This window comes from Zonotrichia albicollis, chromosome 6 (assembly GCF_047830755.1).
Source record: "Zonotrichia albicollis isolate bZonAlb1 chromosome 6, bZonAlb1.hap1, whole genome shotgun sequence".
NCBI classification, from domain to species: domain Eukaryota; kingdom Metazoa; phylum Chordata; class Aves; order Passeriformes; family Passerellidae; genus Zonotrichia; species Zonotrichia albicollis.
This window is the reverse complement of record NC_133824.1, coordinates 61,636,097-61,656,280: the sequence shown is the minus strand read 5'-3', so window position 1 is coordinate 61,656,280 and position 20,184 is coordinate 61,636,097. Positions and strand designations below refer to the sequence as shown.

Here is a 20,184-nt window from a genome sequence, read left to right as displayed (position 1 = left end):
CCTTATTCCTCAGTATTTGGGCATTTTATTTTCCAGTAGCTTGGCATCTTTGTTTTCCAGTACCTGGACATCCTTATTCCCTGGTATCCGGGCATCCTTATCATTCAGTATTTGAACATTCTTATTCCTCAAAATTTGGATATCCTTGTTCCCAAGTATTTGGGCATTTGTGTTTCCCACATATCTGGGAATCTGTATTTCCCTCTGTATGGGTTTTCTTATCCCTCACTATCTGGGCGTCCTTATTCCCTGTTATTTCAGCAGCCCTGAATTCTCCAATATTTGGCCATTTTTATTCACTGATATTTGGTCAACCTTGCTCATTGTACTTGGACATTCTTATTTCCTACTATGTGGACATCCTTATTCCTCAGAATTTGGGCATTTTTGTTCCCCAAGTATCTGGGAATAATTTTTTCCCTTATATGGGCATCCTTATTCCTCAGGATTTGGGTATCCCTGAATTTCCCAGGATTTGGGTGTCCATGTTCCCCAGTATTTGGATATCATTATTCCTCAATATTTCAGCATTTTTATTCCCCAAGTAGGTGGGAATTCTTTATTCCCTCTTTGTGGGCATCCTTATTCCTCAGTCTTTGGCCATCATTATTCCCCAGGCATGTGAGAATTCCTTATTTGCCCTTTATGTGGACATTTGTATTCCTTGGTATTTGGGCATCATGAATTCCCCAGTAGCTGGGCATTGCTCAATATTTGGGCATCCTTGTTCCCTGATATTTGGGCATTTTATTCCATCTTATCCCTCAGAATTTGGCTGTCCTTGTTCCCTGGTATTTGGGCATGTTATTCCATTTTATCCCTCAGAATTTGGGCATCCTGGTTCCCTGGTATTTGGGCATGTTATTCCATTTTATTCCTCAGAATTTGGGCATCCTTATTCCCTGGTATTTGGGCATCCTTGTTCCCTAGTATTTGGGCATGTTATTCCATTTTATTCTCCAGAATCTGGGCATCCTTATTCCGTGGTATTTGGGCATATTTGTTCCCTGGTATTTGGGGATGTTATTCCATCTTATTCCTCAAAATTTGGGCCTCCTTGTTCCCTGGTATTTGGGCATCCTTGTTCCCTGGTATTTGGGCATTTTATTCCATCTTATCCCTCAGAATTTGGCTGTCCTTGTTCCCTGGTATTTGGGCATCCTTGTTCCCTGATATTTGGGCATGTTATTCCATTTTATCCCTCAGAATTTGGGCATCCTGGTTCCCTGGTATTCCTCGTTCCCATGTTATTCCATTTAATCCCTCAGAATTTGGGCATCCTGGTTCCCTGGTATTTGGGCATCCTTGTTCCCTGATATTTGGGCATTTTATTCCATCTTATCCCTCAGAATTTGGCTGTCCTTGTTCCCTGGTATTTGGGCATCCTTGTTCCCTGATATTTGGGCATTTTGTTCCATCTTATCCCTCAGAATTTGGCTATCCTTGTTCCCTGGTATTTGGGGATGTTATTCCATTTTATTCCTCAAAATTTGGGCATCCTTATTCCCTGGTATTTGGGGATGTTATTCCATCTTATTCCTCAAAATTTGGGCCTCCTTGTTCCCTGGTATTTGGGCATCCTTGTTCCCTGATATTTGGGCATGTTATTCCATTTTATCCCTCAGAGTTTGGGCATCCTGGTTCCCCAGTATTTGACCGAGGTGAGGGAACACCCAGAGCCTGATCTGCTCCCACTACTGGGGTTATCCCTTGTGCACCAGCACTTTTTCCCAGGATTTTCCCCCAGATAACAACCCTAAAGCAGCCTGGGGGTTTGCTCAACTACCAGTGCATTCCCTAGTGGCATTCCCATGGCTCTGGATACTTTTTCCCACCCTGGAGCAGGTCTGTGGCACTGAGGGGGAGTGAGCCAAAACCTTGTAGGAACGGCGGCAGGAGGGACCAGAGCTGCTGATCTTTCACCTGAACAATATATTAAAAAAAAAAACCACGAAAAACCACAAAACCCCTAAAAACAAAAAAAGGAAGTTGAGGTTGGTTCCTGTTTGCTTCAGTTTGAGCCTTCAGTTGGGGCCTGAGAGAAAACGAAAGCAGCTGAGGTTGCCCTGCACGCGATGCCCACGGGCTGCTCCAGGGACAGGGGACACAGCAGGAATGTGAGGCTGGAGCCTCCTGACTCCATCTGAGCTTCCCACAAGGTGAGTGAAGGGCACACCCCACCTCTGACAGAGCCAATCCCAGTGCTGAGCTCTGCAAAAATGGGGGAAGAGAAAAACGTGCTTTTGTCTTGGCTTGGTAATTCCCATGCTTAAAAATGCTCTGGGATAGCTGGGGATGCTCACCTGGAGAAGGGAAGGATCCAGAGAGAGCTCAGAGTCCCTTGGAGGGCCTGAAGGAACCTTCTAAAGGAGGACTGGTTTTTATAGGGCCTGGAGTGACAGCAAAAAGAGTTTTAATCCTAAAGAGAGTTGATTCAGGCACAGATATAAGGAAGAATTTTTTAATGGGAGGATGGTGGGGCCCCTGGATCCCTGGAAGTGTCCAAGGCCAGGCTGGACAGAGTTTGGAGCAGTCTGGGATGGTGGAAGGGATCCCTACCCATGGCATGGGGGTGACATTGGATGATTTTTAAGGTTCTTTCCATCCCAAACAATTCTGGTATCAGCAATTGGGGCTGAACCAGGTGCCCATCCCAGCTCTCCTGTTTGGGTTTGCCAGGAGGGATGGGATGCAGCCAAAGGGATAAGGAAGCTGTTGCCATGGAAACAAGCTCGGTTTTTCCACTCCCTTGTCTTTTAATTTATTTATTTATTTATCTGCCAGCAACATCTCTGACCTGCAAGCTGCTTCCCAGGGATTTAAACACTGGATTGGACATCCAGGATGAAAAATGACTGGGAAAAGGAATAAAATCCCTGTGGAGAGGGGCTGGGAGCTGGGGCCGGAACCAGCACTCAGGATTAAGGGGGTTTTTGCCTCATGGAACAAATCAAGCTCAGATAATTTTCTTTCCTTAAGGAAAAAGTGAAACATTTGGAATTTGGGTGTGTTAAGTCTCCTTTCCCAGCCAGATCTGCAACTCCTGTTGGGATCAGTGGGACTATCCCATCTCCCACCCCCTGGAAAACGTGGCTCTGCTATTTTCTATTTTGCCTGTTGTATTTTTATACTTTTCTGGATATATTTAGCAATTTTTTTATATTTTTTCAGCTGAGCCACCTATTTTTAGCCATGGCTTTTAGCAAAAGCCACAAGATGCCTGGCAAAGGCATCCAGCCCCTCACGAGGGATTCCCACACTCCAGCCAGACAGTGACCCTATTCCCAGTTATCCCTTCTGGATGTGCATCCTGCCTGATTTTAGGGAGAAATAAAGCAGATTTTGGGAGATCCTGCTTGTCTCAATGGGGATTCAGCAACCTGGGCTGGGCTCAGCTCTTGGGAAGCAGAGGGACAGGGGGAAATCCCAGAGTAAATGAGATTTGGGATTAATTTCTCCATTATAATACCCAGCATGGCCCCTTTTTTGCCAAAAAAAATCCTTTTTTGTCAAAAAACCCTCTTTTCTGTCCAAAAACCCCCTTTTCTGTCCAAAAATCCCCTCTTTCCTGGTTTAAACTCCACATGGGTGATGCCTGCCTGGTAGGAACAACCCAGATCCCTGCTCTCCCCAAAACCCTGCCTGTCCCAGTGGGGTTCACCCACTTTGCTATAAATGAGTGGAAAATTCATCAGGGATGGAAAATATGACTTTTTTGTGGCCACAGAGCAGGGAGGCTGCTGCTTTCACCCCAAAAAGGAGCTGTTTTCGGGGTGGGTGATGCTGCTTTCAGTCTTTGTGGTGAGGGAAGGGAGAGGTTTCAGCCTGGCCAGCGTCAGCACTTTCTGTTTCATTCCTGCTTTTCCTTTTGGTTCAGAGGGGAGAGATGGAAAGCAGAGAAAAACCTTGCTGGGGAGGTGAAAAAAAATCTGGAAAATTGAAGCATGGAATCATCCAGGTTGGAAAAGGTTATTCCACCATAAATGATGGAATGGTTTGGGTTGGAAGGGATCTTCAAGCTCATCTTTTTCCATGCCCTGCTATGGGCAGGGACACTTTCTGCTATCTCAGGTTGCTTCAAATTCCATCCAGCCTGGCCTTGGACACTTCCAGGGATGGGAAAATGCCATTTAGGAGAATTCCAATCTCCACCCACGCACACCTTGAGCTAAAACCCAACTAAAAGAGGAGAAAAAACTCCTGGAGGTGGTTCAGCTCCGATGCCATGGGTTTGGAGCTGGAGCTGGGGATGGATCCAGCACCAGGCACCCAAATCCAGGATCCTCTGTGCTCCACAGCCTGCGAGCTCTGTGCAGAGCAGGCAGCAGCTGCTGCTGACGAGGAGCTGGCAAATGAAGCTTAATTACTCCTGCAAGCAGAGCTGGCAGCTCTGGGGTGCCAGAGCCCCACAGGAGCCCGGGCTGGGAGGGAGGGATGGCATGGCAGCTTAGCAGGAGCGCTCAGCATCCAGAAATGCTCCTTTTGCAGTGCCTGCTTTGGGTTGGATGTGCCATTTGGTGTGGAAATGCTTCCAGGAATCCAGGAGGGTGGGATGGAGGAGGGCTGGTTGGCGCAGAGCAATGGTGGCTTTTAGCTCGGAGCACTTTAAATCCCAATCTCAGCACATCGAGCTGCTCCACATCCACATTTGTTGCTCCACATTTGCAGATAAGAGGTGAAGATTTTGGTGGAGATTCCTCAGGATTTGGACATCGTTATTCCCTGGTATTTGGGCATCCTCATTCCCCAAAATTTGGACATTCTTATTCCTCAGAATTTGGGCATTTTATTTTCCAGTACCTGGGCATTCTTATTCCCTGGTATTTGGACATCCTTATTCCTCAGAATTTGGGTATTTTTGTTCCCCAAGTATCTGGGAATATTTTTTTCCTTTATATGGGAAACCTTATTCCTCAGTCTTTGGATATCCCTGAATTCCCCAGCATCTGGGTGTCCGTGTTCCCCAGGATTTGGACACCCTTATTCCTCAGAATTTGGGCATCTTTATTTTCCAGTATTTGGACATCCTTATTCCTCAGTATTTGGGCATTTTATTTTCCAGTACCTGGGCATTCTTATTCCCTGGTATTTGGACATCCTTATTCTCCAGTATTTGGGCATTTTTGTTCCCCAAGTATGGGAATAATTTTTTCCTTTATATGGGCATCCTTATTGCTCAGGATTTGGGTATGTCTGAATTCCCCAGGATTTGGGTGTCCATGTTCCTCAGTATTTGGATATCCTTATTCCTCAGAATTTGGGCATCTTTATTTTCCAGTATTTCGACATCCTTATTTCCTGATATATGGGCATCCTTATTCTCCAGTATTTGGGCATTTTTGTTCCCCAAGTATCTGGGAATAATTTTTTCCTTTATATGGGCATCCTTATTCTTCAGGATTTGGATATCCCTGAATTCCCCAGGATTTGGGTGTCCATGTTCCTCAGTATTTGGACATCCTTATTCCTCAGTATTTCGACATTTTATTTTCCAGTATCTGGGCATCCTTATTCCCTCATATTTGGACATCCTTTTTCTTCAGTATTTGGGCATCTTTATTTTCCAGTATCTGGGCATTCTTATTCCCTGATAGTTGGGCATCCTTATCCTTCAGTATTTGAACATTCTTATTCCTCAAAATTTGGATATCCTTGTTCCCAAGTATTTGGACATCCTTATTTCCCAAATATCTGGCAATCTGTATTTCCCTCTGTTTGGGTTTTCTTATCCCTCAGTATCTGGGCATCTTTATTCCTTGATATTTGGGCAGCCCTGAATTTTCCAGTATTTGGGCATTCTTTGTGAAGTTTTTGGGAAAGCTGGAATGAGCAGAGCTGGCATAACTGCACCAGGGATCAGGGATGTGCCTCGCTGTTTGCTCACCTAAATTCCAATTTTTGGTGCCTGTTCAGGCTGGGTGCTGCTGGTGATAGAAAAAAAATCTCATTCAAATGTACCCAAAGCTCTTCATTCAGCAGAGAGCAACAAATGACTTGGGTTTTTTTGGAGCTTTTTCAAATAACAAAGATCAGCAGCAAAATTTTCATGTCCAGACATTTATTGCCAGCATTTTTCATGGAATCCCAGAATGGTTTTGGTTGGAAGGGACCTTAAAGCCCATCCCACTCCCACCCCTGCTTTAAAATGATCCTGTTTTAGGACCATTTTAATTTTATTTATTTGTTTATTTTAATTTTTATTTCCTGGTCTTCCCATTATCACAGGGCTGCTCTCACATCCCCTGCTATTGTGCTGAGCTTACTTTTATTTTTAAATTTTTAAAAAATTAAATTTTATTTCTTTTTATTTCCTTTCCTGGTCTTCCCATTATCACAGGGTTACTCTCACACCCTCTGCTGTTGTGCTGAGCTTTTTTTTATTTTTAATTTTTTTTTAAATTTTAATTTAATTTTTATTTATTTTTCTTCATTTTCTGGTCTTCCTATTATCACAGGGCTGCTCTCACACCTTCTGCTGTTGTGCTGAACTTACTATTATTTAAAAAATTTCAAAATTTTATTTTTATTTTTAAATTTTTTAAATTTTTATTTTTATTTTTATTTATTTCTATTTCATTTCCTGGTCTTCCCATTATCACAGGGCTGCTCTCACACCCTCTGCTGTTGTGCTGAACTAATTTTCATTTTTAAATTTTTTAAATTTTATTTTTATTATTTAATTTAATTTAATTTAATTTTTATTTTTATTTTTATTTATTTCTATTTCATTTCCTGATCTTCCCATTATCACAGAGCTGCTCTCACACTCTCTGATGTTGTGCTGAGCTTATTTTTATTTTGAATTTTTTTTAAAAAAATATTTTTATTTATTTCTATTTCATTTCCTGGTCTTCCCATTATCACAGGGCTGCTCTCACACCCTCTGCTGTTGTGTTGAGCTTATTTTTATTTTTAAAAAATTTAAATTTTATTTTTATTTTTAAATTTTTTTAAATTTCATTTTTATTTATTTATATTTCCTTTCCTGGTCCTCCCGTTACCACAGGGCCGCTCTCACACCCTCTGCTGTTGTGCTGAGCTCATTTTCATTATTAAATTTTTTACAATTTTTATTTTTATTTATTTATATTTCATTTCCTGATCTTCCCATTATCACAGGGCTGCTCTCACACCCACCCACTGCTGTTGTGCTGAGCTTTGCCTGCAATGAGAGGAGTTTTATGGCCCTCCCAAGGGAATTCAGGCAGTGCCTTATTTCCCTCACTTAATGGCACGTGTGTGCCTGGATAATGGGATTCCTGCCTTGGAGCCCACAGGTTAATGAGCCCTTCCTCGTTATTTTCATGCTAATGATGTTTTACAGGGCCAGGACATGGATAGTGTCTCTTTTGGGCTCTGCACTGTAATTACAGCTCGGGATCTTGCCGGCTTGTTTTGATGTTTGTCTGTAGTGCAGAGGGGCCTTGGGTTATTTATTGTGTGTGGAAAGGGCTGGGATTGCTCAGGGGGGTGCAAAAAGCTGGAGAGGGCCTTGGGATGAGGGATGGAGGGACAGGACACACGGAATGGCAGGGCTGGATGGGATTTTGGGATGGAATATGAGGGTGGGGAGAGGCTGGCACAGAGCAGGGCCCACGGCCAGGCCGGACAGGGCTTGGAGCAGCCTGGGACAGTGGAAGGTGGCCCTGCCATGGCAGGGGTGGGATGAGATGGGATTTAAAGCCCCTTCCAACCCAACCCATCCCATCTCTCTATGATAAATCCAATCCATACAAAAAAACCCATGGAATTTGGGGTTCCACACCTTCCCAAGGGCACAGTGGGATCTCCTCTCTCTGGGTTTTAAGAGCTGCCTTTGTGCTGGAGTAGCTCCACCAGGGCTGTTGTCCAGAGTGGGACATTCACCAGCTCATTTTGAAGTGTCACCTGCTGCTTTTTTGGTTATTTGTGGTGGAGGAAACGCCCCAGGTTTCCCCAGGGGTGGAAATGCTCAAAACCCATCACTGGCCCCAAAATGCTTCTCATTTCTACTTGAAGCACCTGCAGAGTGACTGAGCGTGGCCCAGGGTGTGGTGGCTCCTGGGAGGCTCCTCTGAGTCGCCCCAACATTGTCCCAACAGGCCTGTGCTCCTCTCAGGAGGGTCCCACCCTTCCCTCACCTTATTTTTGGGGCTGTTTTCCCCATTTTAGTGTCCCTAGGGCTGGCTGTAGTAAGAGCAAGGGAGGGTTTTCTTGCAGGAGGGTGGCAGCAGGGTTGGATGTACAGAATTATTTAAAATATCAGGGCTGTAACAGCCACACAGATGCTCTCAGCTGCCCTCCCTGCTCCTATGGATCCTAAACAGAAGTCCCTGAAGTGATTCTCTGCCACTGGACCAGGTCATTTGAGAAAATCCACAGAATTCACAGAATCACTGGGCTGGGAGAGACCTTCAAGATCATGGAGTCCAACCCAGCCCCAACATCTCAACTCAGCCCTGGCACCCAGTGCCACATCCAGGCTTTGTTAAACACACCCAGGGATGGGGACTCCACCACCTCCCTGGGCAGAATATTCCAGAACTTTATCACCCTTTCTCTAAAAAACCTTTTTCCTGATATCCAACCTAAATTTCCCTTAGTGCAGCTTAAGACACAGTATGAAAGGGCACAACATGGAATTGTTTAGGTTGGAAAAGCCCTCTCAAATTGAGCCCTCATCACTGCCAATCCCACCACTAACCCGTGTCCCCAGGTGCCACAGTCACACACTTTTGGAACCCTCCCAGGGGTGACATTTGCCGCCTTGGGAAAGTCTCTGTGGCACCCAAGCCAGTCTTGGTTGAAGCTGCTGCTGTGCCAGAACCATGGCACATTCCATGGTGTGGGAAATAGTGAGGGTAAGAAGAGCTTTAAAAAGTTGGGAAGGTAGGTTTTAAAAATAGAAAGAATAGAGAAATTAGAATTAGTTGTAAAGTGTGAAGGTAGGAAAAAGTTACAATATTATAGTAAGTAAAGTTAATAGTAAATAAGGACCTGAAACAATAGTTTGAGTTTTAGGTTTGGTTAAGATAGACTTTAAGACTGTAGAAAAAATATATTTAGTAATATATTTAGTAACATAGTAGAAGGTTTTAAGCTTAATAATGGTGTATTGTGCGTTGTTAATAGAAGTAAGTTCTATTAAGTAAGAAGTATTTCTTACTTAGAAATAAGTGTTGTGTGAAGTATGTATACCTCTAGTGATTTGTTAGAACAATTGTTTGTAACTTCAGCAATATGCTATTGGCTAGAAAATTTTTTAAATGTTCCGTAACAAAGAAATCTTTGGCTGCTGCTGGCAAGATGTGAGCTTTTGCTATTTCTCTATTGTCTCAGCTATCTAATGTTGAGAAAATGACACTGATGTTGTAATAAAATTCCAAGGAACATCTCTTGCTAATCTCGCTCTGTTTGTGAAAGACAAAAAGCTTCCCCAACACAAATGGTGCCCTGTGAAGCAAAAGATTCACTTCAGAATCCTTTGTAAACCATTCAGCCATCAGTGTTGAGTCCCAGATTAAGAAAATTGAAAGAAGAGGGAAATCGAAAGAAGAGGGAAATCGAAAGAGAGCTGTGCTCTGCTGCTCAAACCCTTCCCCAGCCACCAAAAACGAGGGGAGAGGTGAGAGAAACAATGCAGGGGCTGAGCTGAACCTCCAGCCATGGCCTGGGGGAGCAGATCCAGCCAGGAGCTGGATTTTGTCAGCACTCCCCAGGCGATGGATGCTCCTCCTGTGCACCAGACCTTCAACCCAAGCCCTGTGCACCCTCCAGCCTGCTCGGGGCTGCCAGCAGCCCTGGGCTGCTTGCCCATGACTGAAACCTCTTCCTGTGCTGAAAGCCTCGCTGAATGCAAACAAAAAGTGTGCCTGGGGGCTGGGCTTGCACTGCACAGGGCAGGGGGACACGCGGAGGGAAGCTGGGGATGTGGCAGCCGGCGTCTGTGGGGTCCCCGGTGCCAGAAATGGTGATCCCACGGAGCTGAGTTTCATTTTCTGTTCTCTTTATTTAAGGGCAGTGAAGGGCCAAGAGGAGCAGAGCTTCCCTTAGAGGCACAGATCAGCGGAGAGATCAGCTTCTGGTAAAAAACATCCCCTCCCTGTGCTCCCCTCCTCATCCTCAAACCTGGCTGGCCCTGGCTCCAAGCACAGGCACCAGTGCTGGGTCGATTCCTCTAGAAATCCCACAGATTTGAGTGGGATCCTATATAAATCCCCTAAAACCCCACCCACAAAAATGTATAATATAATAAATATAATATGATATGATATGATGATATTATACGATATAATATAATAGAATATATATCATTAATAGAATATAATAGAATATATCATTAATATATCATTAATGTAATATAAATTACACAATATATAACATTATATATTATGTAATTTATATTATAATTATAATGTTATAATATATAACATTATATATTATAATAATGTTATATGATGTTATTATAATATATATAGTATAACAACATAATATAATATAAACTACATAATATATAATGTTATATATTCTAACATTATTATAACATTATTATAACATTATTATAATATATAATGTTATATATTATTATTATATAATATATATTATAATAATGTTATATATAACATTATATGTTATATTATATTATATTATATTATATTATGTTATGTTATGTTATGTTATGTTATGTTATGTTATGTTATATTATATTATTTACGTAATCTATATTGTCTAATATAATATCAGTTATCCAATATATAATATCTATTATCTGATATAGATTATATTTATATTATGGATTACATAGATTATATATAATATATATATAATTATAATATATAATTTTTTAAAATGTATATATATATTTTTAAATCTCATGAAAAACTCATTTTGAAGCTGGCAGGCAGCCCCAGTCAGCCTCAGCACTGCTGGAAAGCCCTTGCTGCTGCAGGAGCTGGATGCTGGGATTCTGCTGCCTCTGCCAGAGCTCACTGCTGGTAGAAGGTGCTGGAAAAACATCCGGGATCCAGCCTGGAGTGACCTTAATGAGCATCCCCCGCCTGCCTGGGGTAGAAATCTCCAGAAACAGGAAACTCCAGCATCCTGTTTAGCATCTCAATGTGCAAACTGGCAGCAGGGACAAAGGCAGGGAGGCCGGGGGACACTGGACACACACTGGGCACCGGCAGGGGCTGGAGGAAGAGCAGGGAATGAGCCTGGCACAGAAATCCTGTTCCCTGGTTTTTGTTGCTGTCAGAGGCTGGCGTGGAACAGCAAACAGCAAAGCACAGCTCAGCTGGGCTCCTGCTGCTGCAGGCTGGGCTCTGGACAGTCCCAGTGCCACCCAGCTCTGGGGACAGCACTGGCAGCATGTCCCTGCCCTGGGTTGGCATCTGCCATCCTCACCCCCTCATTTTCATGGCTCTAACCCTCCACACAAGCAACCCCAGCCCATCCTTTGGGAGCTGGCATATATAATATGATCTATATATTTATATATATATATATTTAAAATCCCATGAAAACCCCATTTTGGAGCTGGCAGGAGCAGCCCAGCAGCTGATCCCGGTGTGTTCCTGCCCACAGCCCATCCTGAGAGCCCTCCTGGCCTGCCCATGGCTAGCAACAACACTGCTAGCATAGCACAGGCCCGCAAGCTGGTGGAGCAGCTGAAGATGGAGGCCAACATCGACAGGATAAAGGTAAGGGATTCTTGGGAGATGCCTCTGGGAAGTCTGGGAGGTGGTGGCTGCTGCCCAAAGCTCGTGGAGGGAGCTGGCAGGTGGAGCCAGGTGGTGTTTGTGGGGGATGCTCTTGCTTTAAGTAGACCATTCAGTCATCAGTGTTGAGAGCCCCAGATTAAGGAAATCAAAAGAAGAGGGAAATCAAAAGAGGGCTGTGCTCTGCTGCTCAAACCTTTCTCCAGCCAAAAAACAAGGGGAGAGGTGAGATAAACCTTCAGCCATGGCCCTGGGGGTGCAGATCCAGCCAGGAGGCAGTGGGAGATGGGATTGTAGAATCTGGGAATGGTTTGCGTTGGAGGAGACCTTAAAGCCCTTTTTATTCCAACCTCCTGCCAGGGACACCTTCCACCATCCCAGCTTGCTCCAAGCCCCATCCAGCCTGACCTTGGGCACTGCCAGGGGTGAGAGGCAGCTGGAAGCATCACCTGGAGCCCTGTGGGGTGGTGGGAAGGAGTGACTGTCCCCAAGGCATCTCAGCTCCTTGCTAAGAGCTTAAATCCAGGGAGAGAAGTGCTGCAGGGCTGGGATGAGCTCTGGTGGCTCGGGAGCTGCTGCCATGTCTGGAATAAAGAGTGAGGCTGGTGGGTGAGGGCAGGAAACGCTGCTGTGGATGTTCCTGCCAAGGGATGCGTGGGAGAGCCAGCAGGGATGCTGAAGTCAGTCCTTGTCAGGTGAAGGATGGGAATGGGGGAAGGTTGGGAAAGCTGGGAATGGGAATTCAGGCTGACAGAGCAGCTCAGAGCCCAGAGGTGAAAAACCAGCCCAGAATCAGCCCCAGCAGGGACGTGCTGCTGCACTGTCAGTCAGGCTCCCATCTCAGAGATGATATTCCCTGCCCTGGGATGCTGCCAGCCTGGTGGCACCTCTCCATGTGGGATGTCCCCAGCACAGCCATGTCACAGACATCTTTTATGGAAAATCCTTTCCTTAGGATTTTTCCTCCTGAGAAGCCGAGAGACCTCAGAAACAAAATGTAAACATTGATTATCTGCTGCTGTGGGATGCAACAGGTGGAGCTTTGATTGGCTCATGTGGTTGTTTCTAATTAATGGCCAATCACAGCCCAGCTGGCTCAGACAAAGAGTCCGAGACAGAGCTTTTGTTATCATTCTTTCTTTTTCTATTCTTAGCCAGCCTTCTGATGAAATCCTTTCTTCTATTCTTTTAGTATAGTTTTAATGTAATATATATCATAAAATAATAAATCAGCCTTCTGAAACATGGAGTCAGATCCTCATCTCTTCCTTCAACCTGATTCCCCTGTGAACACCATCACACAGCCTGTCCCTAACCCAGGGCTCCTCCTTTTGCAGGTGTCCAAAGGGCTCCCTGCCCAGGGGTGCTGCCAGCCTGGTGGCACCTCTCCAGGTGGGATGTCCCCAGCACAGCCTGTCCCTAACCCAGGGCTCCTCCTTTTGCAGGGGTCCAAAGGGCTCCCTGCCCAGGGGTGCTGCCAGCCTGGTGGCACCTCTCCAGGTGGGATGTCCCCAGCACAGCCTGTCCCTAACCCAGGGCTCCTCCTTTTGCAGGTGTCCAAAGCAGCAGCAGACCTGATGGCGTACTGTGAAGCCCACGCCAAGGAGGACCCTCTATTGACCCCCGTCCCGGCCTCAGAAAACCCCTTTAGAGAGAAGAAGTTCTTCTGTGTGATCCTGTAAACCCAGGAGGAGCCTGACGGGCACTCAGGCCACCCTGAACACTGATGTAGAGTTTTTAGGAATGGGGACGACCTGCTGGTCCGCAGAATTTAAACAAAAATAAGTAAAAAACACGGCCTGGAAGCTACAGAGATGTGCATGTTTAAAGAACCTGGCCACCTTTGGGGGAATCAGATGATCTGCATTGCAAGGCAAAAGATCTGAAGTCTGTAGAGTTGCCTAGAAAGAGAAAAACAAAAACAAAAAAAAAAAAACCCATGTAAAGAATAAATCTGTGTCACTTTTCTGCTCACAAAATTGTTCGATTGTTCCATATTTAAAGCACCAGAGCTGTGCTAAGCAAAGTTAACTGCTAAGGATGTGTATAACCTTCTTGGAATGATATTGCTGGTTTCTTTCCAAGCTAATATTTTTGATTTAAGTTGTCAGATATATAGCAGACAGGTTAGGTGGCTGTGCTGTTACTCAATGTTTGGTCTTGTGCTTTTTCATTTCTGGCCGTAGCGTAGCAGGGGTGGGTCCAGGGGACACCAGCAGCTCTGTGTCCCCAGCAAACCCCACTTTTTACCATTCTCTCTATGGTTAGCTTTGGTTCTGCAAGTAAAAGTGGTTCCTGTGTCGTGCTTGGTGCTTCCTAGCCCTGTGATGACATTCAGTGGTAGTGCATGAGAGTTTAATTCCGTTCATCCGCTCCAGACTTTTCTTTTCCAGCGTTTGGCACCACGTGCTGGTGGAAGAAGCCGTAGGGAGGGAACAGAGGCGATTCTGAAAGCAAAGAGAGCTCCTGAGATGCCTTAGACGTGCCTGAAATGCCTCCTGCCACAGGGCAGGTGCCAGCCCGGGTGCAGGGTGAGCCAGAAATCCGAAAATCAAAGTCGACCGCTTCTTTCCGGGTCTTTCCTTTCTCCTACACCTCTGTGCCTCTGCTCTCCTCGCTTGGTCCTGCTCTTTTCCCAGTTCCTGGTAGCACTTCCTTCCCTTGGGGCTGGTCTGGAATGTTGCTGGGATGCTGCTCAGTGGTGGGATGCTGCTTCAGGGTGGGATTCTGCTCCGTGGTGGGATGCTGCTCCTCCATGGAATGCTGCTCCTTGGTGGGATACAGCCCCATGATGGAGTTTGCTACTTATACCCCCATTTGCTACTCCAAAATGGGATGCTGCACCTCCATGGACTGCTGCTTCTCCATGGACTGCTGCTTCTCCATGGAACGCTGCTCCATGGTGGGATTCTGCTCCGTGGTGGAATGCTACTCCAAAATGGGATGCCGCATCCTCCATGGTGGGATACAGCCCCACAGTGGAATGCTGCTCCAAAATGGGATTCTGCTCCATGGTGGGATGCTGCTCCACCATGGAATGTTGCTCCTCCATGGACTGCTTCTCCATGGTGGGATTCTGTTCCTCCATGAAATGCTACTCCATGGTGAGATTCTGCTTCATGGTGGGATGCTGCTCCTCCATGGAATGCTGCTCCACCATGGGATGCTGCTCCTCCATGGAATTTTGCTCCTCCATGGAATGCTGCTCCACCATGGGATGCTTGTCCTCCATGGAATGCTTCTCCTCCATGGGATGCTGCTCCATGGTGGGATGCTGCCCCTCCATGGGATGCTGTCCCACCATGGGATGCTGCCCTACATTGGGATGTTCCTGCCCCTTCCTGCCCCCACCTCCCCTCCCATTCCCACTGTCCCTTCCCCACGTTGGGAAGGGCCAGGGGAGCAGCCCTGGGAGCTGTGGGGCTGCCCTTTCCCAGAGGTGCCTGATTCCCTGTTTACACACGGCCTGGGCTCCTGCCAGGCTGGGCAGTGATTCCCAGGTCTGCTTCATCTGCTCCCAGCTCTCGGGGGACACACACCACCTTTCTGGGCTCCTCCTCGGGCCCATGCTTCTGTGGATGTGGCTTGTCTCTCCTTTCTGCTGCTAAACACCTCCTGGCTTTCCCCTGCTCATCTGTCCTTTGGGAAACTTTGGGAACCATCCCTTTGGGAACCATCCCTTTGGGAACCATCCCTTTGGGAACCATCACTTTGGGAACCATCACTTTGGGAACCATCATTTTGGGAACCATCCCTTTGGGAACCATCCCTTTGGGAACCATCACTTTGGGAATCATCCCTTTGGAAACCATCCCTTTGGGAATTATCCCTTTGGGAACCATCCCTTTGGGAACCATCACTTTGGGAATCATCCCTTTGGGAACCATCCCTTTGGGAATCATCCCTTTGGGAACCATCCCTTTGGGAATTATCCCTTTGGGAATCATAATGTGGGGATTTATGTACAAAATGAGCTGGGGGTCACAAAGGGGTTTTTAGGGGTCTGTGGTGACCCTGCTGAAGCAGTTCTGAATCAGGTGTGAGAGCTTTTAAAAATCCCTGTGGATCTGGGAGGGGAAAAGTCTTTAGGTACCTTTTGGTAACTCTTTCTAGCCCGTAAAAAAAAGTGCTTTTTGGTTTTTCTACCTTTTCATACTCTTTTTCTAGTTCTTCTATGGAGAAGGCCAGTTCTTCTCACACTGGACTCCAAACTTTTGGCACCTGGGAATGTTTGTAAGCCACAAGTAACCTAGATGGTCCCAGCCCCCTGTAATTCCCCCAATTTTGATCTTTTTACTACAGCTCCCATAGCTTTTGGATGAAGGGTGGATGAAGTGGTTTGCTCTGCAGCTGGTTTCACTCTTGGTGTTACCAGGCAGAGATGTAAAAACCCCATCCTGAGTTTTGTCTTTTCTTCTTAATCTGATTTATTGTCACAGAGAGTGAAGTGCAGCCGGTCTGACCCGGGGCTCCCACCCCACCCTTTCTCAAACATTGTCACAAAAGTGGTTTGTAATAATTTTTTTAATGACTTGCCTATTTTACAACTCGAATTCTTAATACCTTAGAGGACAAAATAAACCTGCATGAATATGGGGGAGCGGGGAGGGGGAGATTTTGAATTAACCCAAACTATTCATTGAAGGTGTTTTACGTTGCTGGGCTTGATTTTTCTGTTGGTTGTAGTGTTGCCATTGGTGTGCTGCCAGGTATTTCACCCCAGTATTTCTATTTACACAGATCTGCCTTTGTTAGCCAAGCAGAGATCTCCTGCCAAGGTTGTTTCCCCTCCTCACAACAAAAATCCCAGCCATCCCTCCATCTCCATGCTGGATTTCCAGCCTGGCCTCAAACGACATTCCACTACCCCCAGGCTTTTAAAGAAAAAAAAATATCTGGAGTACTGAAAAAAAAGGACTTTTATTGTCTGCAAAGGTTGCTGGTGGCAATTCTGTCCCATGGGTTGTCACCCTGCCAGCAGCAGGATTTTGGGGAGGGGGTGGCTGTAGGTGAAAGCCAGTCGTGGTGTAGCGCATCCCCATCCCACATGGTCTGTGTACTCGTTGGAAATAAACTTTTGGATTTGTTTCAAGCCTTTGGAGATGCTGCTCTGTGCTCCCTGGGGAGGTGGGATCCCATCCTGGTTGTGGCTGCATGCAGTTCCCAAGGGGTTCTCCCTGTCAGGGAGGGTTTAGCAGGAGTTTTGGGCCTGGGGTTTCAGCAGCCCCACAGCATGGGGCAGGTCAGGGGAGAGCAGACTCATTCAGGGTGGGACATTGATCCTTGAAATTGAGAGACACCTAAAATTCCCAATTTCATTGTCCATCCTTCTCCCCTCTCCTTCCATCTTCTCCCAGCCCTGGCACTCAGCACAGGAGCAAATCCAGAGGAGGCCATGGAGCTGCTCCAGGGGTTGGAGAATGCTCTGGGAGAGCTGGGGGTGCTCACCTGGAGAAGGGAAGGCTCCAGGGAAACTTCAGAGCCCTTTGCAGGGCCTGAAGGAACCTTCTAAAGGAGGACAGATTTTTATAGGGCCTGGAGAGACAGGAAAAAGTGTTTTAATCTAAAAGAGGGTTGGTTCAGGCTCAGATATAAGGAAGAATTTTTTAATGGGAGGGTGGGGAGGCCCTGGCACAGGGTGCCAAGGAAGCTGTGGCTGCCCCTGGATCCCTGGAAGTGCCCAAGGCCAGGTTGGATGGGGGTTGGAGCACCTTGGGACAGTGGAAAGTGTCCCTGTGAAAGACAGGGGCTGGGACTGGATGATTTTTAAGGTCCCTTCCAACCCAAACCATTCCAGGATTCTGTGATTCCATCATTCTTACTCTGGACCACCAAAACACCTCCTGATCACATCTCTGCTCCTACCAAATCCCCCACATCCTGAATTTTCCCTCCAGTTTCACAAGACCCTCAGAGGTGAGTGTTTGCCCACACATTTTGAGCCTGCTCGGTCTCAGCTCATTCCTGGGATCTGCTTTGAAGCTGCTCTGATGGGCACAGAAAAGGATGGAGGGGCTGGGAGTTGATCTTGGTGCTTGGAAAAACTGGAATATGAGCACAGATCTGTGCTGTGCTGGGTGCTGGTGGTTTTATGTCAGAACCTATGGCGTTATTTCAGAACCTTACTTGGATCAGCCTGGGATAGCAGAAGGTGTCCCTGTGAATGACAGGGGGGAGAACGGGATGGCTTTTATGGCCCCTTCCAACCCAAATCATTCCAGGATTTTGTGATTCCATGATTCTTACTCTGCACTACCAAAATGTCTCCTGATCATAGAATCAAACACTCACCCCTGAGGTCTGTGAAACTGGAGGGGAAATTCAGGATGTGGGGAATTTGGCAGGAGCAGAGTATGTTTGATTCTGTGATCAGGAGGTGTTTTGGTGGTCCAGAATAAGAATGATGGACTCACAGAATCCTGGAATGGTTTGGGTTGGAAGGGACCTTAAAATTCTTCCAGTCCCACCCCCTGTCATTCCCAGGGACACCTTCCACTATCCCAGGCTGCTCCAAGCAAGATGTCACCATAGGTTCTGAAATAAAACCACCAAAACAGAGCCCAGCATGGATCTGTGCTGATATTCCAATTTTTCCAAGCACCAAGCTCAACTCCCAGCCCCTCCATCCTTTTCTATGTCCCTCACAGCAGCTCCAAAGCAAAATGCTGTCGCTGAGGAGGAAGGAGCCAAGTCTGTCCTGGCCTGCCAGGCAGCTCAGCTGTTCCATAGCTCCCTGGCTCCCCTCCAGCTCCAACACTCTCTCCCCTCCATCCTCACATCCAGGATTTGGCTCTGGAGCAGCATCTGCCGAGCAGGAGGAGGTGAGGAGCTTCCATGGAGAGCGTGGGCGAGGCGCTGCTCCGTGCGCAGGCCGCAGCCAGGCCCGGCTCCCTAATGAGAATAAACCCATCTGCACTAATTGCATTCATTAGCTGCAGCGGGGAGAGGAGAAGCACAACTCATCTCCTGGGGATGGGTTTGTGCTCCTGCAGGAAGGGTTGGAGCCACCAGGGAATGGGGGAAGGGCTGCTCTGAGGGTGAGGATGGCAGGAGGAGTGGAGAGTGGAGGTGTCACTGCCTCCATGATTGTCACTCTTGGTGGCACAGACAGTGTGTGACACTCGTGTGGCTGAGGGCACCGTGGGCCCAAGCTCCTTTTCTTCATGCTGGGGTTGTTGTGCCTGTCCTGCTCACTTCAGTGTCACTGCTTGTCACTTTTGGTAGCACAGACTCGTGTGGCTGAGGGCACCCTGGGCCCAAGCTCCTTTTCTCCAGGTTGTTGTGCTTGTCCTGGCACAACTGGCTGGCTTCAATGTCACTGCTTGTTATTTTTGGTGGCACGGACAAGCCACATTTTTGTGGCTGAGGGCACTGTAGGCGCAAGCTCCTTTTCTCCATGCTGGGGTTGTTGTCCCTGTCCTGCTCACTTCAATGCCACTGCTTGTCACTCTTTGTGGCATGGACAGTATGTGGCTGAGGGCACCAGGAGGATGGGCCCGAGCTCCTTTTGTCCATGCTGGGGTTGTTGTGCCTGTCCTGCTGGCTTCAGTGTCACTGCTTGTCACTCTTGGTGGCATGGAAAGTGTGTGACACTCGTGTGGCTGAGGGCACTGTGGGCCCAAGCTCCTTTCCTCCATGCTGGGGTTGTTGTGCCTGTCCTGCTGGCTTCAATGTCGCTGCTGACTGCAGCTGTGGGGTGGGAGAGGGACACTCCCTCAGGAACTGCAGCCACAGGACAGGTTCAGACTGAAAGAGTGGAAGTTTACGTTGGATTTGTGGAATTCTTGGCTGGGAGGGTGGTGGCACAGGGTTCCCAGAGGCTGCTCCTGGATCCCAAGGCCAGGCTGGACAGGGCTTGGAACACCCCGGGACAGTGGAAGGTGTCCCTGCCATGGCAGGAGTGGAACTGGATGGGTTTTAATGCCCCTTCCAACCCAAACCATTCTGGAATTCTGGAATTCCAGAAAAGCTGAAGGAGGCTGAGGTGCCAGGGAGCCTCTGCCCTGCTGTCAGCACTCCAGGAAGGAGCTGGAGGAGATTCAGTGGACGGGAGGGGAATGTCCTGAAGGGAAAGGGAGGCAGAGCCCCCTGGATCCCGCTGAGGCCATGGCGGGGGCTGGCTCATCCCGCTGCCATCCTGCAGCCGGTGCCAGCTGGGAAGGGAAGGAAGGGAAGGGCTGGCACGGAGGAAATGTCAGCATGAATATTGCAGTGGCTCGTCACGCTGTCACCGCCTGGCTGCCTGCAAAGTGCCACCCCAGCCATGCGGGAGGGGGGGACATGGGGACGGGGGCGGCCTCGCTCCCAGCCGGAGTTCATCCCTTCCTTCCCCAGCGAAAAAACCTTCAACTGGAGCCTTCCCAGTGCTGCCCAGTACAGATCACTGCTCCCCAGTACGGATCATTATTCCCCAGTCCAGCTCTGTGCTCCCCAGTGCTCCCCAGTACACATCACTGCTCCCCAGTTCAGCTCAGTGCTGCCCAGTGCT

The 20,184-nt window shown here is 47.3% G+C and overlaps 1 protein-coding gene across 3 annotated transcripts in view; it reads left to right on the top strand.

Annotated features, from left to right (window-relative positions):
• The window catches only part of GNG2 (G protein subunit gamma 2), a 32,815-nt gene extending 16,027 nt beyond the window's left edge, over nt 1–16,788 (top strand). The window contains exons 2-4 of one of the 3 annotated variants that reach the window (XM_074544084.1): nt 10,001–10,063; nt 11,563–11,678; nt 13,250–16,788. In XM_074544084.1, the coding sequence (XP_074400185.1) occupies nt 11,592–11,678; nt 13,250–13,378 (216 nt within the window). In that variant the 5' untranslated portion in view covers nt 10,001–10,063; nt 11,563–11,591 and the 3' untranslated portion in view covers nt 13,379–16,788. Of the gene's footprint in view, nt 1–9,995; nt 10,064–11,537; nt 11,679–13,249 lie in introns of those variants that run through there. The other 2 variants (XM_074544083.1, XM_074544085.1) reach the window with 2 other exon arrangements.
• Nucleotides 16,789–20,184: the final 3,396 nt, after the last annotated feature.